The 26493-nt window shown below is 35.6% G+C and overlaps 1 protein-coding gene across 2 annotated transcripts in view; it reads right to left on the reverse strand.

Moving 5' to 3' along the window:
* LOC129256751 (5-aminolevulinate synthase, erythroid-specific, mitochondrial-like) overlaps positions 1–26493 on the reverse strand; it is a 45912-nt gene extending 19419 nt beyond the window's left edge. The window contains exons 1-10 of one of the 2 annotated variants that reach the window (XM_064097662.1): positions 25856–25986; positions 21844–22435; positions 17743–17888; positions 11301–11552; positions 10780–10911; positions 3890–3988; positions 1866–2097; positions 1201–1385; positions 841–1020; positions 341–505 (exon numbers count right to left, since the gene is read on the reverse strand). In XM_064097662.1, coding sequence (XP_063953732.1) covers positions 341–505; positions 841–1020; positions 1201–1385; positions 1866–2097; positions 3890–3988; positions 10780–10911; positions 11301–11469 — 1162 coding nt within the window. In that variant the 5' untranslated portion in view covers positions 11470–11552; positions 17743–17888; positions 21844–22435; positions 25856–25986. Of the gene's footprint in view, positions 1–340; positions 506–840; positions 1021–1200; positions 1386–1865; positions 2098–3889; positions 3989–10779; positions 10912–11300; positions 11553–17742; positions 17889–21843; positions 22436–25855; positions 25987–26340 lie in introns of those variants that run through there. The other variant, XM_064097661.1, reaches the window with a different exon arrangement.

A 26493-nucleotide genomic window follows, 5' to 3' on the forward strand; every position in this document is an offset into this window, starting at 1 on the left:
TGGACATTTATAGGTGAGGTTTAGGTTAAACTTAATCCCAGCAGATTTGACTGTAGAGCTAGTATGTTGTATTTCTATAAAGTATAAACTAACAAGTGGAGCACCTCTGACAGTCTCGCCTCTGACCTTGGTCATGTGACCTCAAACTCAGGCAGGATGTTCAGTAATACTTGATAACCCTTATGTCCAAGTTTCATGAACTAGATCCATATACTTTTTAAGTTATGATGAAATTGCAAGAACTTAACCTTAAGGTAAAGATTTGATGTTGATGCCTACAGTCTCATTCTACTATGCAGGCGAGACAAAATTGTTCCACTGGATATTACTGAAATCTCACCTAAAGTTCCTGATACAATGTCCATATCTGCCATACAGCCATCACGTTCCCCTACACCAGCACCATGACGACCATACAATCCTACAGCATGCACTTCATCAACATATGTGATGGCTCCATATTCATGAGCTACATCACACATCTCTTTCAATGGACATATAGCTCCTGTAATCAATCAAATCAAAATAAATGACAACACTATCAAGAGGCAATACTGACACATCTACAAAGAATCTGATGTGCTTTAACCTACTTTATTATGGTAAATGTAATAAGTACTACAGCATTTCCATGAATACTTTCCAAGTAACAAAAATAACATGTTTTCTACAACCAATTTTCCCAAAATTGAATTTCATATTCCCTATTGTCAACATAAAAATCAATCAAACAATGAAAAAAAGGTTAAAAAATTAAACTTATTACTACATACTGATGAACATTCTGAAAATTCTATATAAAAAATAATAATAAAAGTGTTAGAATTTTAAATAATTTACCTGTCATTGAATGGACTGTCTCAAATGCAACTATCTTAGGAGTGAGAGGGTCTGCTTTCCGTAACATTTCTTCAAGATGAGTTGGGTCATTGTGCCGGAATATAAACTTTGGTGCTTGGCTGTTTCGTATACCTTGTATCATAGAGGCATGGTTTCCTTCATCAGAATAAATCTCACATCCTATAAAAGAAAATTTTATAATAGATGATGAAAATAACCACATATATTATGTATTGTCTGAAACAAACTACCGGTACATGTATATCTCACCCTTATACAGACAGACAGCCAAATAATACAGTAAAGAGTCTATGTGCAGTAAAGATTTAGAAAGATATGTTAGCAAAGAATGCTACTAACCTGGAAGTAACTTAGCCAATGTGAAGAGAGTTGAATCATTTGCTACATAGCATGATGTAAAGACAAGACCAGCATCCTTCTGATGTAGCAATGCTACCCTCGCTTCTAGAGCTTCATGGTAGGTGGTGTTCCCACTTATATTTCTTGTTCCTCCTGCACCTGTTCCATGCTTAGCTAATGCATCACTGCAATCACAGAAAAAAAAATCAATAATCAAAGGAAGAAACTCAAAAAAGCTTGAGTGCCATGCAGACCAGCTAAAGTCGAGGTACATGTAATAACATTATCATGTTGAGCAGGGAATGCTAAGAACACTTTTTTAGAACTGAAGTGACTATCCTGGGTAAATATGATTGTATTATTATCATTATTATTGTTATAAATAATATTATTATTATTACTAATTCTTATCCTAATTTAGCACTAAAAAGATAAGCAATCACATAGATTTAAAATAAACCCATATTAAACTATTGTGTATGGAAACCTGGTACACCCTGTATTAAACCTATATTGGATGAGAACCAGATGTTATATTCAATGATTTCTATCAACATATAACACTTCAGATGCTGTAGCATGTCAGCCTCTGAAAAATATCAATGTCTCCCTCAGATGCGACGTGCTTTGCATTTAATTAATTTCAAGTAAAGTAGAAGACTCACACAACAGCCTGCTTGACCTTTGGATGACGACTCATCCCCAGATAGTCGTTACTGCACCAGACTGTGACTGGAAGCCCTTCAGCATTGACATGACGATCTCCAGAGAAGTCATATGCATAAGGAAAGTTATCAGCTTCACGATTAACTCTCTTGAATACACGGTATGTGTGGTTGGATTTCTTGTTGTCCACTAAGTTCTTAAAGTACCTGTTGTAGCTAAAATGCCCATTCTCTGTAAAAAAAAATACAAATACAAATCAAGCTTTATGACTGTCTTGTTCAAGCATATTACTGCATATCCTGTCTGTATTTCTGAAATTAGAACAAGTGGAATGCCTCTGGCGGTCTCATCTGCATCATGCGATTCAATATAGCAGCAGTGCTGACTTTGAAAAACAACCTTTTAATAATTATTCACAAAAAACACCATTCATATGATACAATACTACGTTCATTGACATTTGACCTTGATAATGTGACCTAAAACTTGTCAGTGATACTTGATTACCCCTATAAAAAACATTTTATACACTATATCTATAAACTTTGAAAGTTATGACAGCAATCTAATAATTACCTCTAAAATGGCCAAGGTTCAATGACCTTAAATGACCTTTGACTTGGTCATGTGACCTGAAACTCGCATGAGATGTTCAGTGATACTTGACGACTCTTATGTCCAATTTTTATGAACTAGACCAATATACTTACAGAATTATGATGGTAATTCAACAAATACCCCAAACATGGCCAATATCCATTGACCTTTGACCTTGGTCATGTGACCTGAAACTCGCACAAGATGTTCAGTGATACTTGGTTACTCTTTTGTCCACGTTTTATGATCTAGACCTATACACTTACAGAGATATGGTAATTCAACAAAAAACCAACATGGCCAAAGTTCATTGACCTTACATGACTTTTGACCTTGATCATGTGACCTGAAACTTGCACAGGATGTTCAGTGATACTTGATTACTCTTATGTCCAAGTTTCATGAGTCAGATCCATAAACTTTCAAAGTTATGATGGTAATTCAACAGATACCCCCATTATGGCCAAAGTTCATTGACCTTTGACCTTGGTCATGTGACCTGAAATGCGCACAGGATGTTCAGTGATACTTGATTACTCTTATGTCCAAGTTTTATGAACTAGACCAATATACTTTCAAAGTTATGATGGTAATTCAACAAATACCCCCAATTTTGCCAAAGTTCATTGACCCTAAATGACCTTTGACCTTGGTCATGTGACGTGAAACTCATGCAGGATGTTCAGTAATACTTAATTAACCTTATGTCCAAGTTTCATGAACTAGGTCCATATACTTTCTAAGTTATGCTGTCATTTCAAAAACTTAACCTTCGGTTAAGATTTGGTGTTGACGCCGCCGCCGCCGTCGGAAAAGCGGCTCCTATAGTCTCACTCTATGCAGGTGAGACAAAAATGATTGAGCAGAGTTCTTATACCTGAAGTACATGTAAAATAGAATTTTTCTACAGGAGGTGTAGTCACTTTTAAACTTTTTACACTAGTTACACCCGTACTAAAAGTGGGGCTAAATTGCCATTGAACCCCACCTATAGTTAAAGCATAGCCCACTTTCTTTTTACACATCATTTTTGCAACAGTGTTTTTGCAAAGTGGGCTAACCCCACCTACATGTATAGTACATGATTATTTGGCATGTGTGAAATAGTACAAGGTTAGCAATAGTATGGGGTTAAGAAAATCCATTGTAAAAAGCATGTTTAAAATATATTGTATTATTGTACAGACACACAAAAGCGAGTACATATAAATGAATGAATCATTGAATATTTATTTTCAAAATCCCTTAAAAAGTTAAGACAAGAAGGGAAGTGAAAAAAAAATTAAAAGAAAGAATCCACAGTGAATTGCTATTGCATACAAATAGGGGTTTAAATATTGAATACAGTATTATAAACTGCATAAATCATATAAAAGCATATTTTTTTTAATAAACAAAAGTTGATGAAAAAGAAAGAAAAGCATACCTGAAGCAAAGTTTTCCTTCTTGAGTTGTTTTTTCTTTGGGTCTTGTTTTGGTGAAACAAATATGGATTCACTCATGCAAGCAGTCTTTTCTTCACAACCTGGTGACAGAGGAGAAAGACATATCTTTATAATAATATCAAATTCACAGACCCATTACATTTGCTTGCTTGCTTAGTGAAATCACATTACCCTATAACATAAATGTAAATTTTCCAGAATTCAATTTGCTTAGGGTAAATAATACACAATCCCATATGTTTTACTTTAACATATAGGTTAAAATCCGATTGAATTGGAGATTTCATTGGATCGCTGTACAAAGGTTGCACTGATAGCATGCATCCATCATGATAACAAGTGCTAAATGTCATTCACATTACACATCAGTTTGGTAGTTGATTTTTTTTTTTATTCATTAAATACAATGGAAACCCCTCCCCCCAAAAATGAATGATTGAATGAATAAATATTTATATTTAACAAGGCAAAAGCAATTTTGTGTCTCGCCCACTTATGAAAATGACCAGAAATATCGTGAGAGAATTATATCGAAACTTCATTGTGAAATTACTGGGATGGAATAACACTTGTCATAAGAGCCTTGCACGTAAACTTTAATGTTGACCTGAAAATGACATTTGACCTTACTAGGTGACCTCTGACTGCAGCATAACATGCAGGTCGCCTAAGTACATCTACCATCCAAGTTTTGTTGAAAAGTAACTTACGGTTGCGGAGTTAGGTGTCAGAGAGTCTTGAATGTAAACTTTAACGTTGACCTCAAACTGACCTTTGACCTAACCATGTAACCTCCAACTGCAGCATAACATGCAGGTCCCCCAAGTCCATCTACCATCCAAGTTTGGATGAAATGCGACTTACGGTTGCGGAGTTAGGTGTCATAAGAGTCTTGCATGTAAACTTTAATGTTGACCTGAAAATGACCTTTGACCTTACCATGTGACCTCTGACTGCAGCATAACATGCAGGTCGCCTAAGTACTTCTACCATCCAAGTTTTGTTGAAAAGTAACTTACGGTTGCGGAGTTAGGTGTCATAAGAGAGTCTTGCATGTAAACTTTAAAGGTCAAGTCCACCCCAGGAAAATGCTGACTTGAAAAAATAGAGAAAAATCAAACTAGCATAGTGCTGAAAATTTCATCAATATCGGATGTAAAATAAGTTATGACATTTTAAAGTTTCGCTTATTTTTCACAAAACAGTGATATGCACAACTAGGTGAGTCAGTTGATGATGTCCATCACTCACTATTTCTTTTGTTTTTTATTGTTTGAATTATGCAATATTTCATTTTTTTATAGATTTGACAATAAGGACCAACTTGACTGGATCATATAGTATTAAACAATGCTAATTCCACATGTTCAGGGAGGAATTAATCGTTGTATCACTTGACAATGAGGAGAAAATTAGAATATTTCATATAATAAAGTACAAAAGAAATAGTGAGTGGATGACGTCATAGTCTCCTCATTTGCATACCAGCCAGGATTTTGCATATAACTGTTTTGTGAAATTAAGCGAAACTTTAAAATGTCATAACTTTCTTATTTTACATCCGATTTTGATGAAATTTTCAGTGTTATGCTTTTTGGATTTTTCTCTTTTTATTCAAATCAATTTTTTGCTGGGGTGGACTTGTCCTTTAACGTTGACCTCAAACTGACCTTTGACCTAACCTTGTGACCTCCAACTGCAGCATACCATGCAGGTCCCCAAGTCCATCTACCATCCAAGTTTGGATGAAATGCGACTTACGTTGCGGAGTTAGGTGTCATAAGAGAGTCTTGCATGTAAACTTTGACGTTGACCTGAAAATGACCTTTGACCTTACCATGTGACCTCCGACTGCAGCATAACATGCAGGTCCCCCAAGTCCATCTACCATCCAAGTTTGGTTGGAAATCAACTTACGGTTGTGGAGTTATGTGTCATTAGGTTTGTGACGGACGGACGGACGACATTTGGATCCCTAAGTTTTGCCTTCACCTCCGGTGGGCGAGACAAAAATGAATATACATGTATAAATAAGTAAATTGAAGAAAAAACACAGAAAGAACTTTACAAAGGAAAATTGAGCTGGAAACATTGAAGCTACGGCCCCCTCAAAATCTCAGCCATGGATCGGTCGATGGAGAAAAAAATTTGTATGATGGTGAAGAGAATGACATAGTCTATACAATTGAATTGACTAAATTTGTACATTTTATATGAGTTAATTATTCTAATTTATTCATGAAAATTAAATAAAGCTCCAAGAACGATATTTTTTTGTGATTATGGCCCCCCTCAAGATCTCAGCCATGGATTGCCAACTCTAGAAGAAAATTTGCATGATGGTAGCAGGCCTCTACAAAAATTTATTTTGGTACTTGCCCTGTCGGGCAAGTGATGAAAAAATTTACTTGCCCGATAGAAAAAACTGCTTGCCCTATTTGTCTTATTTATTTTTGTTGACGGCACTACTCTTATTTTTAAAGGTCATACAAAATAACAATGATTGAGAATCATGTACAGTATAAAAGAACACACATTTAAAAGTTTATTTTCAGCAATGTAGGCCTGAGTCATTACGTTTTTGATTTTTTTTTTGCTATTTATAAATGGGGCTTAATTTAAAGTGATCATTTCACTTTGTTCTGATTAAAAAAATTATCCTTTTGGTTCCTGAAAATGGGCTAAACGTTAGGCTTATAGTGTAAAAATACCATCCCAAAAGTTTCAAAGTATTATATTTACAGGATCAATTTTAAAACCTTGGAGATGTAAACCAAAGTTTGAAATAATTGGGAGTTGGTTTCAATGACTATGTGTATACAGGGAATCTGTGCACCACAACACATTAATTCTAGATGAACACAGCATGACCTACATACAGTGTGTACAAGGTATACACTGAATGTACAGTGCAGCTAATAGTGTGTGTATAGGAGATACACACAACAGAAGGCAGTAAAAATAGCCAACAGACTTTTTGAATTGGAGAAAACTGGTCATAAGCTGAACCCGTCTACTAGACGGTTCTCAAAATCAGGCTAATAAATTGCTACTTTTATCTAAATTAGAGTTTTTCATCCTATATTGTGGTCTGTTTCAGGGTTTTTGAGGACAAATACAGGCACTCATACGCACGTTTCAACTCAGTTTGAGAATTTTTTAAATCAGCTGCTCACAAAGATAAACGATCCCTTAAGGTTCAAAAACCTTCACCAAAAGTTGCTAAAATTTCATATCTTGCATCTTTAAATCCATGAAATGGTTATCTGTTTGCCATATTTCCTTAGAATTGTTTTGATTTAGTTGGAAACTATAAAGAAAGCCAGTGAAAAATATTCAGCTCTTTATTGACTCTGAAAAAGATCGTTTTATGACATAAAAAAAATCAAAAGTGGAGTGGCAAAAATTTTACATTTTGCATCTTTAAATCCATGAAATGGTCATTTATTTTCCATATTTCCTGGATTTTTTTTTAATTAGTTGGAAACTATCAAGAAAATTAAGAATATTCACCTCTCTCTTGTCTTTTCTTCATCATTTTATGATGTTACACTCGGTCAATATTTGTTTTTGTTGTAGTCCCGCATGTAGACTTTCATGGGGTTTTTCATGGTGTTGCAGCATTGAACGTTGATCATATCGTTTGATCGTTTTACACTTGGTCAACATGAAAGTCTACATGTGGGACCACAATAATAAAAAACATTTACCGAGTACATCATCATAAATCAGAGTAAAGAAAGAGCTGAATATTCTTCATTTTTTCAGTAGTTTCCAACTATCAAAACATTTTCAAGGTAATATGGAAAATAGATGGCCATTTCATGGATTTTTGCATAATGTGAAATTTTAGCCACTTTTTTTTTTTTTTTGCAAATTGCTCAAATAGCGCATGCGCAGTCATTGCACACATAGAACGTAAGATGCGATGGCACGGTTTTTCGAACGAGGTACCTGGCGATAAATTATTGGTAATTGGCGCTGTTTTTATATCAGTTTCCACTGTTTTTTTACTGGTTTGACATAATCTGAGAGATAGTTGTGATTATCCAAATGATATTGAAATTTAGAGAGTCTACTGATATTTTATTTCCAAAACAACCACTTGCCCAATCGGGCAATTGACTCTGAGAAATGCTTGCCCGCACGTCATTTTCACTTGCCCCGGGCAAGCGGTTTTGTCGCGCCCTGATGATAGAGAGGAATGTAATCTACATGTACAATATGTGATTGTATTTACTAATTTGTACATATATGTATTAATGACACTACTTTATTCATGAAATTATAGGACAAGTCTACCCCAACAAAAAATTGATTTTAAAAAATCCAACAAGCATAACACTGAAAACATCATCAAAATCAGATGTAGAATGAGAAAGTTATTACATTTTCACATCTTGGTAGGTATGCAAATGAGGAGACTGAAGAAGTCACCCACTCACTACCGGTATTTCTTTTGTATTTTGTTATATGAAATATTCTTCATTTTCTCTTTGTTGTCCTGTGAAACGTTTTATTCCTCCCTGAACATGTGATTTACCAATTGTAATGACATTTTATGGTACAGTCAAGTTGGTCCTTATTGTCAATTCCGTAAAAATTGAAATATTATATAATAAAAAACAAAATAAATAGTGAGGGACATCATCAACTCTTTCATTTTCATATCACTTAATTGTACATATATATAACTGTTTAGTGAAAATAAGTGAAACTTCAATGTGTCATAACTTTCTTCTTTAATAATAATAATATGTCCATTTACATGTACATGTATAATGCGCAGTTACTATGTGCATATACTCAACTGCTCTTTGATACTTGGTATCATGTATCATTACCCCGGCTGTAGCTCAGCCGCCATATTAATAGGCGCTAAAGCGTTCAAGGAATAAATCCTACCGGGAACCCATTCACCTCACCTGGGTCGAGTGCAGCACAATGTGGATAAATTTCTTGCTGAAGGAATAACGCCATGGCTGGGATTCGAACCCACGACCCTCTGTTTCTAAGTCCTGACTCCTGAGACTAATCCACTGGGCCACAACGCTCCATCCGATTTTGATGAAATTTTCAGCATTATGCCTGTTTGTTTGATTTTTCTATATTGATTCAAATCAACATTTTTCTGGAGTAGAATTGACCTTTAAATAAAGTTCCTAGAATGCTAGGATTTTTTTGTGTAATTATACACAATAGCATCCTCAAAATAGTAAATGAAAAAATTTCTGGCACCAAAATGGATTTCTTATGTATTGTATTTTCTAATCAATTTCTTGTGTATTTCTTTGTTTTATTTTTATTTATTTTTTACAAAAATTCATCCGCAACATTATTTCAGCCACAAACAGTATTAAATTAAATGACCATTGTCAATAAAAGTAAAAATAATCTCTCCCTTGTGGATTTTAGCTTAAAAAATCACTTTGTGTTGTTCTTTGTACATATAAGATCTAGGGCTGTTATTGTTTAAAAAAAATTGTCGATATATGCTTACAAACATCTTACCAACATTGATAACTATCGAAAAAAGAACATACATGTAATGTAATCAATACGCATTTTAGCGATGACACAATACTCGCGTTGGTAAAAATTTATATCTTCCACTGTACCAAGGAAGCTTTATAATCAGTGTTCATCGGATGTAAACGATTACATAACATCTTTTAATACATATATTTAGCATAAATACATCCTCACCTTTCACATTATAGCATTATTTTAGGGTTGAACAAAGTTTTTTTATTGATGATGTCGGGGCTTTTTGGACATCGTTCTGAGCAGTCAACGTCTTTCCCCTATCTACAATTTTGATATCATGCTGTACATCTTTGAACGTAGAGGGCAGCAACACACGGCCGTGTGCTGCCTTCTACGTTGGTACTTTGCTAAAATTGAGCTTGCACTTGTGAATTGTGAATGTTTTCGATATACGATCGAATGGAGTTGAGCACAGTCACGATGTTTGGATTGTCATGATTATAGCGAAGTGAGATCGTGTTTTGTGAAGTCCTAGTAAATATTTGTATTTTGTTGAGATTTTGGAGTATTTTCTGTTGCTTTTCTGTGCATTTTGAGGAAAAATATGTTTTCCACGATATTTGTTTGAAAAGCCACTTTCAAAAGGCCGTTTCCATGAATTCTGTCAAATCGTGGAAAATCACTGTCAATCTGTCATGTCCCTACATAATAGCGGATATTATCGAGACAACGAGAGAAAGGTTATCGATATCGCTGAGTGGCAAAAAACAAGCAATTATCGACAGGACTAGCGATAAAGAGGTTATTAATAACAGACCTCATGAAATCACATTTTTAAAGCAATTTGGGGTGTGACAAATACGAACATAATTTTGCATTATGGGTGTCACAAATTTGGTCTCAAAAGTTGTTTGAGACTTGAAAGTAAAAAGTCGGAGGATTTACCATTAAAATGTCAAGGGGAATATCATCCCCCTCCCCCCACCAGAGTATTAGGGTAACTTTAAGTAAATAAAACAAAGAAATTAGATCATGAAAAGGCAAGGATCAAACACAGAGTACACAGGATATTAAACACACACTGAGCCTATCTAAAATTTCTAGACTTCAATTACATGTACAAAGGTCAGACTACATATATATCACACATACCAGCTAAGATTTTTCTAAATATAGATAAATTAAGACAACTACAAACAGTAGGCCTATACCATTCTATCATCATTGGCATTTTGATTATAAATAATGCTGAGCAAATTACATTCTAAATTTTAAGTAGTAAGGATAAGCAATTAGATTTGTGAAAAAAAATTATTTAAAAAAAGAGCAACCCAATTTGACATCAATGAAAAAGGGCTTAAATTCAACTTTTGTGTTTACTTACCAACAGCTATATCTTTCGGCGGGGTCTCAGAGTGCTCTGAGATGATGTCAGTGTCTATGACAGGAGCTAATTTCTTCATACTTTCCATCTGCGCTAAAAAGGGACACTTTCTCAAAGGTTTTTCAGTATCATCTGTGGAATCAAATGTAAATGATTAAAGAGGGGAGGTTAGATTCTTCCTTTAAATATGATCATGTGAAATAGACCTAGTGTACAGGAGGAGAAATCTATAATCCAGTATGAGATATTTGAAGTGGAAAATAAGTTAAATCATCAATTACTTTATACCAGATGTAATAATCATAAAAAACAATTAAAATCTGTTTTTTGTGTAACTTCATGTGTATTTGTGACACATGTCCATACAGTTGTAAGATAAGAATACATGTACTTTGGAGGAACCCACCATTGTGCGCAATCAATATGGTCCATGTAGTGGTTTTGTATCTAATACAGTACATGTACGTAGTAAACTAAGTAACAGTATAGAGTTCAGAATACTGTCAATTTTAAACTCTTACCTGATTTATTTTCTGAATCCTGCTGATTAGTGGAAGCATGACGAGAGAGCAACTGATTCATCACTGGACATTTCTCAGCATAAGAAAATAGGGCATTGCCTGCTCGTTTCGCAAACCCACTTGGTAGGCGGGTCAAAAATGGACATTTCATTCTGGCAATATGGGCCATGACTGTTAAATTTAGCTCATCAATTGTCTTCTGAGTTCTTCATGCAGCTTGACATTACTTTATTTCCTGGCAGTGATTAGAGTCTGAATTCATGGAAAAAAAAATATGAGAAGAAAATTGTTCTAAATTTGAAAAATTTTCATTAAAAAAAGTTTCATAGAACATGTAGGATGGGGAGGGGGGGTCGGATTTCCGGACACTTTATATTTTTGAAGCCTTCTTTTTTGTCTTTGGATTTCACTGAAAATATGAATTCAATAGTTGTAATAATCTTCTTTTGTTCTCTATAATATTTCCTAGCATTTTGTACTAAAAATTGATGAAACTTTGCTTGTAAATTTTTCCAAATGAATTTCTAAAATTGATCGTCCGGACACACAACCTGTTCGGACACACAACAACTAGGTATACAAGTACATACACCACAAACATTCATTACACTGTATAATGAGAAACTTGTAGGTAGAGTATTTTTCTCTAAAGACATACAGGATAGGCCTACTATGGATGAGAGTTAACAAAATTAAAAAAATAAATCAATTGAATGATGAATCCTAAGCTTAGGAAATAATTAAGATTAATCAGAACTTAACTCAGTGCAGATCCCAGGAATGTGTGTTAATGTGGTTTGTAATAATTTTGAAAGAGAAAAACTAAGTCGCTATTTAAAATTGTCTCCAGAATATCAAATTAGAAGGCAGTGACTATCATTGCATCAAAGGAAGGTTTCTCTTGTATACAGTGAGTCCAAGCAGAGGTGCAAAGAATTTAGCATCTCCCCTTTATTTCATGTTTCACATTAAAAAAAATATATATAAATCCATTTTGAATGGATCAATCAAAATAAATGAAAACAATACATTAAAGTTGAAGTTATGTTATCCACTTTGCTCTTCATAATTGTGCAATCTTTGATGTTGGTGACTATTTATAATGCAGGAAGAATTCAAAAGACTTCAAGTATATTGCAATCATTTCATGATGGTGCAATGATAATTCATGAACTGTACTGATATCACTTGGGAATATCACAAGGAAGTTACCTAATAAAATCAGGTCATTTGCAAGATTGGGAAGTCTACAGGCACATGTAAACGTGTACTTTATCAGTCATTATGAAAAGGGACCACTCCTGTTTATTCATTGGTTTCTATTTAATCTAAACTTCACAATGTGTCAATGACAAAGCACAAAACAAATGTACGCTTCAGCAGACATGATCTGCAGAATCTAAGGAAACAGGAACTTTTTTGTGGCCTGTACTCAATAGCTGTAGCAATCAACAGGAAATATGAAAACTTATTCCAGAAGTATGTCTCCTGTATGAATGGCCCTTTCAAGTGCACAAATTTTAAGTTTGACTTTTATATCTCATTTACTGTACTTACAGCTGTGTACAGATTATCAATGTAACTTCTTTTATTAAGAATGAACAAATTTAGATCTCTACATGCATTCCCAAAAAAATTACAAAAAAGAAAAAAAAATGCATTACCAGTTACAGGTACATGTAATGCAACATTTTATAGACACAAATTCAAGTGAAATGTATGGCTGCATTTATAATTGTTTTCTTGCATTTTTTTACTTTATTAAATATATTTCTTGCTCTAGCACTACAAATATTGATTTTTTTTCAAGCATATGGCATTATCACAATAACATTGTAATATACATGTAGAACACTCTATAACCTTCAAAGGTGTTCTCAACAATTACAACAATGTATGTATTTTCACAATGTGGATGAAAAACTGCTGCACTGTCCATTTAGAAATACTGTAATAAAAATACAATTCATTACAACACTTTCAAGGAACCATAACAATCAATATAATTCAATAGTCATGTATTTACAAAAATATGTAGAAGAAATTGATTAAAAAATTTATTGAAACAAAAATAAAAGGTTAAGACAATTCCATAATATGTGCTATTTGAAAGAAAAATGGAACATGTACATGTACCATGTTATACCGAATCAAAACTAATTTCAAAACTCCAAATAAAATATAAAATTATTCAGAACAAATCATTATAAATTAAAACTCAACTTTCTGGAAACAGGGAAGTTTGCAACTGATCTGAATTTCGAAAATAAATTTTTTTGAAACGGAAAATCACTGTCCCTAAAGGTGTGATTGGGATATAAAAATGAGGGTGTATTGAGGTATAAGAGTTAGCATTAAAAGGAATGTAAACGTAAGGAATTTCCTTCTTGTCATTTGCAACTTGTTTTGATGAATTAATATAAGACTGATTAAAGCTCAGAGTGAGGAGGAAAAATAAGTAATATAAGAGATAAGAAATTGGTTCAGGAGAATATTTATAACATGACAGAAAAAACAAAATTATTTCAAAACATATTGATTAAATGAAACAAAAAATTATAGATTTGGGAGAATGTCTGTGTGAGCAATGAGCATTAATAATTAGCACTCTCTTCAGCCTTCCTGCCTAGCCAGAGCTTGGAGAACAAACAATAAAGACGGTTGTAAATGTGGTTGGAATGGGGAGGTAAAAAAAATCCTCCCCTCCCTAAATAAGGGGGGGGGGGGAAGTGGATCACGACCGTCATTACATGAAATTTAGTATAGAGTTCATATACATACGCCTACATGTTCTTTCTTCCCATTCTTTATTTTCATCCACAGCAGCCCGGCAGTGTTCTTTGTACTTTTTTTTTCATTTTCCAATTCAGCTTCAATCCTAGCATTTTAGCTCATTCCATTCTACCCCTCTTTCCCTTTCCCCGACACCCTTTCTAATTTTCATTTCCCCTTTCTTACTCATTCTTATTTCAGGATGATCTGTTCTTTTTAAAATTCATATTATGAAAATACTACGGAAAGAGTGATAAAGAAAAAAATAATTAGGTTGGGAGAAATTCTAGAGCAGTAATAAAGAAGTAAGAATCAATAATGATAGTTCTAACTGTGGTTGGAATGGGGAGGTATATGAATTTTTAGAAAAGAAAAGAAGAAGAGTATTCCCTCCCCTCCCTGATTGCGACCGTTATTGCATGAAATTTAGCAAGCCAATACTGATTTCATACACGTAAGCCATCCCATTCTTTCTTCTCGTTTATTTTTATCCGCGACCACCCGACCGTGTTCTTAGCTTTGTTTTTTTTCCCCTTTCCTTCATTTTCCAATTCAGCTTCCCCCTAGCCTTTCAGCTCATTCTATTCTACCCTCCTTTCCCTAGGCTTACGTGCATATAGTTTTTGTGTCTTTTCCTTCCCATTCTATTTTGCCATATTTTGATTTATTTCCCTTTTCTCACTAAATACTTAAAATATTTCGGGATGATCTTTTTATTCTTTAAATTCATATTATAACAATATAAATAGCTAAAAGTGAGAAGGAAAAATGTGATAAAGAGAGAAGAAATTGGGTTTGGAGAAAATTGATAGGATTCAGAAAAGGGGAATTATATTAAAGGACAAGTCCATCCCAACAAAAAGCTGATTTTTAGAAAGAGAAAATTCAAACAAGCATAACACCAAAAATTTCATCAAAATTGGATGTAAAATAAGAAAGTTATATTTTAAAGTTTCACTTAATTTCACAAAACAGTTATATGCACATCCTGTTCGGTATGCAAATGAGGGGACCGATGACATCACCTACTCACTATTTCTTTAATATTTCATTATATGAGATATGAAATATTTTGATTTTCTTGTCATTGTCATGTGAAACAAAGTTTCATTCCTCCCTAAACACGTGGAATTCCATTATTTTAACATTTTATGGTTTAGGGAAGGAGGTCCTAATTCTCAAATTCATAAAAAATGAAATATTGTATAATCTAAACAATAAAAAAACAAAAGAAATAGTGAGTGAGTGAGTGAGTGACATCATCGATTCTCTCATTTGCATATCACTGAGTTGAGCATAGAACTGTTTTGTGAAAAATAAGCGAAACTTTAAAATGTCATAACTTTCTTATTTTACATACGATTTTGATGAAGTTTTCAGCGTTATTCATGTTTGATTTTTCTCTGTTTATTTAAACCAACTGTTTTAAATAAACCTATAACTTTTTGATAAATAAATTGGTACTATGTTAAGAAAAAGAAATGTTCCTCTCCTCCCTCCCCCCAAAAAAGAAGAATGATCCTATAATTATGAAAATGGGATTGATTACAGCTAAGAGTGAGAAGGAAAAAGAGATAAAAAGATCCCAACTGTGGTTGGAATGGGGAGGAATATAATTTTTAAGAAAAAGAAAAAAAGATAAAAGAATATTTCTCGCCTTCCTAAGAAAAAAAAAGAAGAGGAGGATTCAAAGGAAAAGTTAGACGTCTATGTCACATTCATTTTGGTATCCATCGTCCATTTTGTTTTCAATTTTAACAGAAGGAGAACGAACGAGACAGAACTTTTCCTTTTTTTGAGGGTCCAGTTTGTGCCTCGATGTCAGGATTAGTGTGTCACGATAGACGTTGATCCATTAATCAAGGTAAGTGCATAATTTATTTTTTCCCCTTTTATTTGGAGTGCTATTGCAACGCCATTCTACCCCATTTTGAAGAGTATATGCTTGACTAGTGTTACACGGACGAGTCCTGGGGAGCGTTTCATCAATATTTTTATCCGACAAGTTGTCAGATCTGACATCTTTCCATGATTTTGATTGGCCGAGAGGCACTGTTCCTATGGTAACTGTCGGATAAAACATCCGACAAGTCCTTTCATGAAATGCCCTCCGGGGCTCCCTGGGTTAGTGTTAAGGGTGTGTTTTTTTTTCCCCATGCTTTTTCCTCCTCGTTTCTGAAAAGTGTTGAGGTTCTTCCGACTGTGGTATTTAAACCCTAACTGCACTATGGGGTATGCAATACCCATGAATATAGTTTTGTCTATATTTAAAATGTTAGCAAGAAGACAATAGGCCGGGGTAATATTCTGTCGACAACTAGTTTTGGGGCCAAAATGTGTTAATGAAGCTCGCAAAAACTAGACCAAAAGCTTCAGTCTCTGTATTTTGGTTGTTCCGCTGAACTGCGTTGGCTCCACTCACCAATACATAGACTGAAGAGTTGTTGGCCCTTACGAACAGACAACGTATTAGCACTATAACAGTAACGTTAGATCTAACATTCGGCGGAAACCCGATTTTCGGATCGTTTTTTGTACATAAAATGTCACATTATAAAAAAGAAATTACATCCAAATTTACGAAAAATGTATAAAATTCAGAAATATCGTACCTTAGACCGCAGTTACCACTAATTCCTTTCTAATGATGATCAAAACATAGTCATCTTTGATCCTTTCGTTTGTCAACGTAAGTTGCCATCTTGGATGACGTCATCATCCTTACAGACGTATTTACCAGTCTCTATATATCGCGATTTGTGCCGCTGCTTTGTGCTTGTAGATGTGCGTGTGTTCGTAACTTGTCGCTCGCATTGATTGGCCAGGATATCGAAAATTCTAATCGGAAAGCCTTGATAAAAGCACAACTCGTTGAACGTAGAGGGCAGCAACACACGGCTGCCATTTTTTTCCTCTCGGGCAGAAAAAATAAAAAAATAGGGAATAAATCATCAGTAACATATATTTTAGATATTATCAAAAGAAAGATTAGTCTAGTAGTGGGCCTTCTTTCAAGATAATTTGTCATTTAGAAATAAAAAAAATAATACAAATCTAGAGAAAACCCGGTCGCCAAAATTGGTGGACCTGATTACACATGCAGGCTCGCACTAACACACTACTGTCGGTGAATGGGGATGATAGTAAAATGTCAGAAATTGTTAAATAAATCCCCAGGAACGACGGTTATTCCTGTCTAGCGAAAAACTTGTGTAGGGTGTTATTTTGCACACAGAGAAAAACTCATTTGGGGGTTATTTGGAAATGATTTTTACCACGCGTGTGTACAGTAAATACATTTGACTGCTCCCCCCCCCCCCCCCCGGCAATCTGCATGAGGCTAGCAGTACCACTGTCTAACTTAGACTTTTTAGAATTTCCAAGTCCTTTTATCTTACTTTAACTTTTTAAGACCAAGTTTGTAAGAAATTAACAATTCTAAGCATTGCCATCGGTCGCTGATCGATCGTGATCCCATGCGATGTTTTGAAATCGGCCGTGAATAATACGTGTGAGGAAAAAGATACTGGCCCAAAATCACAAATTTTGAGGATAACCGGAGGATGGACACGGAGTGAAATACGGGTGTAGAGTAAGATATTAAGTCATTCATATCCCTCGTTATATTTTTTTTCTTTAATTTTTACGATAACCATGATTGCCATCCCACCTTTGTGACTCGGAATATCCGATCGAGTTCACTGTCCCGATGTTCGGGTAGGTGGAGCGTAGTGTAGCGGTAGTGAAGTGGAGTGGAGCCTGCACGAACATCGCCTGAGGTAGCTTCTCACATGCCTAACAAGTGTGTATGAGATCCTGAAAATAATTTTATGGCATCAAAATGATCATTAAAAAAAAATAATTAAAAATCTGAAAAATATTAACCGTGCTTTATCAAGCGGTGTAGACTTTAGTAAAACACAGAGTATATCACCATGAATGTTTTAATGTGAGGAGGGTTTTTGGCTGAAATTATTCAACAACTTTTATCTCTGGAAGAGGGGTGGGTAGCCCTTATATGCATTATCAACCTTCATTTTGTTTACATTATGCCCGGAATTCATGTAATTTTCATGGAATGGAATTGGAATCGTCCCTGCCGTGCAAAAATGAACGGCAATGTACACCCCACACGGTGCGCTGGGATGACTGCGCGGTATAAAAATGACGGTTTTTTAACAGGTTTTGGGGGTGTTGTGTCAAGTAAAATCGGCTCTAACATGAAAACGGGCAGCTAAATTTGGTATCGACTTAATGCTTAGACATCTGGCAAAATGACGATAGAATTTAAACGGAAATCTAAACGTTTCTAATGTAAATGCAAAAAACATAAATTATCAGCCTATTTCAAGGAATAATTATCCTATAAACCTTCTGAAATGTGTCTTTTATCTACTTTGAATCATTTCACACGAAAAAATAATATATATATATATATATCAGTATTATGTGGGTGCCATTTCAGATTCCTACATGAAAAACCTCCTGTGAAATGGCTTGTTTTTCAACTAAGTTGTCATATACGCGGCATTTCACAAAATGTCACATTTTACGATTTGATGTAGGAAATTAACAACCTTTAAGCAAATTCCCGAATGAAATATTTTGCTGAAGTATTCTTCAAAGTGTTGTCTTTCAGCTGGGCATGACAAAAATTAAAAATCTAAATTGCCCAAAATGACTTTTGGCGCACTTTTGTTTCGCCCCGGCCCACTGTGCGGCGGTTCAAGAGTTCTAAGTTCTAAGTATATGTCAAAATATTAATAAAACATCATGCATCATGGAGTCCTCAAGACTACCAGTACAGTTCTTTTTATATATTTTTATGAAATAAAGACAAAAATCGATGAGCCCCATCGGGGGGATTTTGCATTGTTAACCCCCTAATGGTGGCTGCAAGATAGCTAACCCAGGGAGCTCACCGTGCATTTACATGTTACGGGACTAGGGTAGATTGAGGTCACAATAACTTGGAAAGAAAAATGTGAAAACAGAAATTATGCACTTACCACGATTATATGGATGAAGGTCTATCGTGTGGCGGCATTCTGACATTGAGGCACAGACTGGAACCTCAAAAAAACGAAAAGTTCTGTCGCGATACCTCTCCTTACAAAATTCAAAACAAAATGGCCGATCGAGACCGAGGCTAGCCTATAGCACTAGCGCTTATAGACTTGGTCAAATTTGCGCATGCACCCTACACCCTCGGGACCGGTCTCGATCTGCCATTTTGCTATGAATTCTGAAAGAAGAAGAGCTACCGCGACAGAACTTTTCGTTTTTTTGAGCTTCCAGTCTGTGCCTCGATGTCAGGATACTGCCACACGATAGACCTTCATCCATATAATCTTGGTAATGCATAATTTCTGTTTTCACAATTTTCTTTCCAACATATTGTGAGTGTGACCACAATCTACCCTAGTCCCGTGAGTATGAGTAAATCAATGCACGGTGAGCTCGAGCTCCCTGGGTTACACGATAGCGAGCCGTCTGTGTACGAGGAGAAATATTGAAATAATGAAAAAAAGTTAAAATATTAATTAATAAAAAACTCCTCGAAACAGACGGCTGCCGGCTGTCTATGGCATATGCCATTGCTTGCTATGCCGATCGGAAAGATCGTCTTCATGAATCATAGGCTTTGACATACTCACATAGCTCATTATCTTTTTTTTTTTAAGTTAAACCCCCCAAAAATACAATTTACATAATTACGGGCGGTACCAGTATGCATAACCATGACCACGGATGGCCAATAATGGCAATGCCCAAGTATGAGGCGTTACGCGTTTTGCACGGGCTGCGGATCTGACTGCCTGCCGTACATACCGTAGGATGGGGGTAGCCAGGCGGCTTCTTGAGAGTAAAAATCATTTACTAACGTAGGCTTACTCTAAATGAAGCCAGGGAGTCCTTCCTATTCATCTGCGTGTACCGCAAAAAACCCGAAAACTTTCACCCCCAAGATTTCTACTTTCCATCTAAAAGATCTAGCTCTAAATCATGATGTACATGGGATAAATTAAAACTTCATTTCCGACATTTCTACGCTCTCGTTATTTTTAAACAAGAATTCATCAAAAAAATGAAAAAATATTGTGAAGGGACTTGCCCGCGTCCGTAACGTTGGGGAAGTACAAAAGGAAACAAGATGGCGGCGTAAACATCGGGCAAGTCTCTTCCGTCTTTTCACAATATTTTTCTCATTTTTTTGATGAATTCTTGTTTAAAAATAACAACGAGAGCGTAGAAATGTCGGAAATGAAGTTTTATCCCAAATAATGCACTTTAATCTCGGGGGTGAAAGTTTCAGGTTTTGGGCACCCATGGGTACATTACCGCCACCGTCCACAGGATAACCACTTGCACGGCACTTGCAATGCCTTTCGGGCTATATATTTTAAATTAGCAATATATATGGATTTAAGATCAGATAAGCTTTGGATATGAAACTTACAAAACGATGTGAAGCCAATTTCAATTCCTCTCTGTCTTTCTGGTACTTTATATCGATGATTTTTCTTGATGTCGAAGCAGGCATGGCGCTGATTCGCTGGTTCTCTCTATACGCACAGAGAGGGCCCGCGATATTATTTAATAAACTTGCTTGTTTACGTCGTTTACGTCAGATCAGCTGTACTGCTGGTTGCGTTCTAGGCGCTCCGCATTTTTTTTGCTGTTCAGCGTTATTTTATGATGTAGCGCCATCAGCGATTATACGTGACATGCAACCTGTTGATTTTTGGTACAGTTTCCTATTATGCGCCGGCGACTTAAATCTAGACTGTTCGATAGGAAAAATTTGCATTTCGATTGTTGTTTGCGTAATTTCCACCGCAGTATGAAGGATGACTATAGTCTATGGACGGATCGAACGAAGTATCGTGGTTGAGATTTGGAGGTAAGCGATAAAAAAACACTTTTATAAATAATTTCCAATTCCTTTTTACAATGAACTTAAATCATACGATCAAGATTAACATAGTGGAAAATTTTTGAAAGGTTTGCCGTGTTTTAGTCCTGCACATTCGTGTGATGAATGAAAACGTCAAAATGCACTAGTATGAAATCACATGCGTTGTACGAGGTTAGTATACTAACCTCGCATGTTGTGTGAGTGGGTTTTGGGGTCCTTCGTGTAGGTGAATAGGAAGGACTCCCTGGCTTCACTTAGAGTAAGCCTACGTTAGTAAATGATTTTTACTCTCAAGAAGCCGCCTGGCTAGATAAGGGTCGGGTGTCCGGACAGTTAATCTTTTTGAAGCCTTCTTTTTTGTCTTTGGATTACACTAGTATAAATATGAATTCAAAAAGTTGTAATCATCTTCTATTTTGTTCTTTATAAAATTAAAATATTTCCTAACATTTTGTATACCCAGTTGTTGTGTGTCCGGACAGGATGTGTGTCCGGACGATCAATTTTAGAAAGTCATTTGGAGAAATTTACAAGCGAAGTTTCATCAATTTTTAGTGCAAAATGTAAGGAAATATTATAGAGAACAAAATGGAAGATGATTACAACTATTGAATTCATATTTTTAGTGTAATCCAAAGACAAAAAAGAAGGCTTCAAAAATATAAAGTGTCCGGACACCCGACCCCCCATCCTACTAAAAATTGATGAAACTTCGCTTGTAATTTTTTCCAAATGACTTTCTAAGATTGATCGTTCGGACACACAACCTGTCCGGTCACACAACTGGGTATACCGGTACTCCGCTGCAGTATCCTGGCCTTAAAACTAAGTCTACTCAAACGTTTACGATACCTTCTTCTTCTTCTTCTTCAGTTGATTTCCTCCAGTCCTGGAGAACTGCGAGATCCAGTGGATACGCAGAAAAAGTGGTTTGATAAATATGTATAGAAACAAAAGAGCAAGGCTCAGGAGGAGATTGGAATAAAGTGTATCACCAGACTGTCTAGTTGTTGTTCACCAACAGAGAACGTTTAACATGAAGCTCATGCAAGAAATGAAGAGAGTAGTAATGAAGTTGGGGAGCTGAAGCAACAGATATACTAGTTCCATTAGTGTCCATTCCAAGAAGTACAACATTAGTAACAGCCTCTGCGACTTGTGACACAGGAGTTATGGCAAGATCATGTTGGAGGTAGGGAGGAAGGTTGGTGAGGAACCTTTTCCTTTCATCCGCATAGAGGGTGCATTCTCCTAGTATAAGGTGGGTTACAGTCTCATCCTTGATATTGGATTATTGCAATAGCATGTGCTATCATGACGCCTTCCAATCTTGGTGAGACGTGTGTTGGTACACCACAAAGAAGTTGACTCTTCAGGGATAAGGCTTGGCGATGACTATGAGAGTTTAGCCTTGACGGGAGCAGAGTTGTCCTCTGGGTGCGGTCTAGACATAGAGATGTATACTAATTACGCTAGAGTGCGGAGTCGCCATAGGCGCGCGTACTTAACGTCTGTGATTGCGCGGAGCGTGGTCGGCCATTGCTCGATAGGTCTTGATTTGCAGAAGTACCCGGATGTACACATAGCTCGTGCGTTGTAACGCTGTGAAAAAGGGATGCCGTCTCCGGCCTTTTTTCTTGAAGAAAAGAATCCAACCTCATTACAATCGAAAATATTAATGACAAATTGCATCTCAATTAATTATTAGTGTGATTACATGGGGATTATGCTGTGAATTTGGCATTTATACCTGACTTCTCGGGATGAAATTCTCTTATATAATTTTTGCATTTACCTCTCTGTTTATAGGCCTATTTTAGATAATAATAGATAATAATATTTATTATATCAGATAAAAATAAAAATATACAACGTACATTAATGGTAAAATTGACAATTAATTCAAAAGACAGTGAATTAGCCCATCTTCTCCGCTGGATATCCCTACCTTTAACTGCATCGTCCTTTTCCACATTTCCTTCATTCACGTCACTTGATGTTCTCATGACCAATTTGTTTATGTTGGATATAATATTTTAATTTCTATATAGGCCTACTATATGTATCTTGCTTTAATTTGTAAGAAATATATCATTAACAATAATTTGTATAAGTTAGTGTTTTGATCTTTGATTATGCGCTATTATAATAGCAAGTAGTATAAAGGGTATCTCATTACTTTTCTTGGCGTTACACCAGTGTACATTCTAGAATCGATTGTTTATTCGCTTTTTAAGGGGTGGGTGTAATTAAAGTGTCATACGCACCCAATCAAAATTACTGTGACACACTATGATCAAAATAAAATAGGGGTGCGACTGCATGGATCCCTCCCTAAGTGAAAATGAACATGACATAATAAATGATTGTGATTTTATGCACCCCATGTTTCAAAATCATTATGCGGCCCCGTATGTAAATGATATTATAATTTTGTTCATCCGTGAAAACCTTATTATAAAACAAACCTGAATAATCAAACTCAGATCCATAGGCTAGCCAATGAAATTAAAAGAATAAAATTAGAAGATCAAATTAGTTATACTTTTAAAGTGACAAACAAAACTGAATATGCAAAACGCATGTTTACCGGTTTATGACATAGGCCGGTGCCAGTGTTTGGAAATCTTTGCCATAAATTTAACACAGACACAGTTAATTAACACAATTTCAAGACAGGTAATTATGATGATCACTCAACAGCTGACAATTTGTATAACATCTTATTCCAAGTATTTTCAGTTTTGCAATATTCAAATAATAATTATGTTTGGTTTTAGTACTCACAATTTTGCAACCGTTTTTATATAAGTTTATTAAGTTTGCATTTATGAATCTCTTTCATGATATTGTTTTCAACTGGTTTTATACACTCAGTTTTAGTAATAATAATCTTTGTAGTATACTACAAATATCCTCAGTCTTCCCGCCCTTTTTCTTGTCTTCTCCTCCTTATTCCTCTCCTTATTATTCTATCCTTGATTTGTTCACATAATATTGGTCCAATCATTATAGGATCACAAACGCCGGCCATTATATCAACAGAATATTTCAGCCGTTTTGCCGATCTGCATAGCATTTCAGCCGGAGTGAATCAAGTTTAGACTTTCCAGAAAATCAAAGTGAAATTGTTCTATGTTGCGTTAAACGAACATTGTAATTTTTTTACTCTCCGAAATATTGAAATGTTTGCAAGTCAATAATACGCGGTAAACATCCTACACTTTACCCATGGCCTCCTGTACATTGCAAAATTGTACTATACTGCATGCGCGCATTATTATATGTAAATTTTGCTGTCAACAAACATTTCTTAATTGCTCGCACGTATATAAGTAATCAATATGACCGGATGGTTGACAGCATTGGAAATTTAAATCATAAACTTATCAATTAACTGGACCAATGCATAAATCATTTTCAAATATTATCAATAAAAGCCATTTTATGACTCACGAGTTATTGTGATGTTGGTTACATCGACGTTTAAAACCATGGGGAAAGGAGTTGGGCTCTATATTCTATATATGATTTCTATGTGTAGATCTATATGGAAAATGAATTATAAAAATTATCAAAAGTAAAGAAATAAATTATCAGCAATCAGCATCATAGTAATTAGGAAACTATACTTGAAAAAAAATGCAATCGTGTTTTTTTTCGATAGCTTGTGTCTCGGATGCATCAGACACTGTGAAAGGGCCTATGAAATTTCTGAGGTCAACTTGAACACCAGATCATGTTAAATTTGCAGGACCTTGAACGATATGCCTAGGCCTAGCTGCATGTTATTTTTTAATATTCATCCCTTCCAAATCATCAGAAAATAGAAGTCATATATATGATACATCGAAATGTTATGACCAAAGCAAAAACGATTGGGGATGTATATTATCGTTGGACTTTATTATTTGTAGGATTATGCCCTATAGATAGGTCTATATAGGCAGTTTTGTCCTCAGTTTTGATAGATTCTTTGTTAATTTGAACTTTAATCCAGTGCGATTTACAGTATTTTGCTTTTCCATTTGCTTTCAAGCTCATATGTCACCATTTTGTTCCGTTTCTGTGCTATCACTGTACATGCCCCATATAGCCTAAGGTAATGTACGCGCATGGCAGGCTGCGAAGACCTATCGAGTAATGGCGGCCGGTCTCCGCGTAATCACAGAGATTTGACGAAGTACGTCCTCTAGCGTTATTAGTATACATCTCTATGGGTCTAGATGACTAAGCAGCTGAAGTGAGGATTTGGCTGCTAGAGCCGCTTGGCCTTGGGTTTCTTCCTCCCTGTAGTCAAGAACGGCTAGAGATGAGTCTCTTCCGTTGCTTGTAGTTGTATGATGGGGTGTCCAAACTTCGCGGACTTTTTAAAAATATTCATCAGGCTTAAATTTGTTCACAAAATATTCATAATTTATACAAAACCAATTCAGGAAATATTTACCACATTGACGGCAAGATCCTAAACTATAAAATCATGGACGAAAATGTAAAGTAGGTCAAGGGGTTTCGCCGGTATCGCTATCTCAAAATTCTATTCCGATCGGCGAATGCGCGCTGTGCTGGAAAACCGTTCTGAAAAGTGTGACCTAACTTCGCGGACCAAAGTTTTTGTGGAGATTTAAACAAAAACTCAAGCTCAAAAAGTGAAATATTTATACCAGATTGACAGCAAAATGCTATAGAATCAGTTAGTACCACATTTAACTCACATTTTTGATGATTTCTGCTTGCAAAATGGTGATATCGTGATGCTTGTTGAGAATATCAGATTTCTTCAAAACGGGCGCCAACGGTGACAAATTTGCCGATCTTTTGTCAATATTTTCATGATTACTGAACTCATCCTAAACAAACTTACACCAAAGGGTAATTTTAGGTCGCTTTTCACGTTGATGATGTCAGATTTTAAGGATATCGGCTAGTTTTTTAGATAATGACCGTCCGCGAAGTATGGACACGCGCGAAGTTTGGACTCACTGCCATACTGTAGCCTATGCTATACTATAGGGGAGTTGAGAAGATCATTGAAGGAGGGTAGGTCGTACTTGTTGATGAGGGATCGGAACATTTGGACAGTCTTGGAGCTGGGGTGCTGGCACATAACATGAAGAAGAAGACGATACTCTAGCCTGCAGGGGTCGAGGTTCACCAGCTTCCCCAGAAGTCTGAGGCGTTGGATCATGGCTATGATATCAGATACCGCACGGTACCGTACGGTACCACTACCGGTATAGACTCGAGGGTTTCGCAACAACCAAAAATACGGTACGGTACCGTACCGGTACCTGCTACATTTGTTAGTACAGAACAGATTGATTGTAGGCATATCATAACGCAACTTACCGAATTCCAGCACTAGTAAGTATGTAAGATGTTGAAATTTTTAAAACCACTTCGTGTCCTTCCCTGAGAACGACGAAATTAATGTTTTTTTTCTCTCAGAATCCTATGTTTTCGTTTCGGTGTTACCTGTCCATTATATCATCGAATACATAA

This window comes from Lytechinus pictus, chromosome 3 (genome assembly GCF_037042905.1).
Source record: "Lytechinus pictus isolate F3 Inbred chromosome 3, Lp3.0, whole genome shotgun sequence".
In the NCBI taxonomy this organism is placed as follows: domain Eukaryota; kingdom Metazoa; phylum Echinodermata; class Echinoidea; order Temnopleuroida; family Toxopneustidae; genus Lytechinus; species Lytechinus pictus.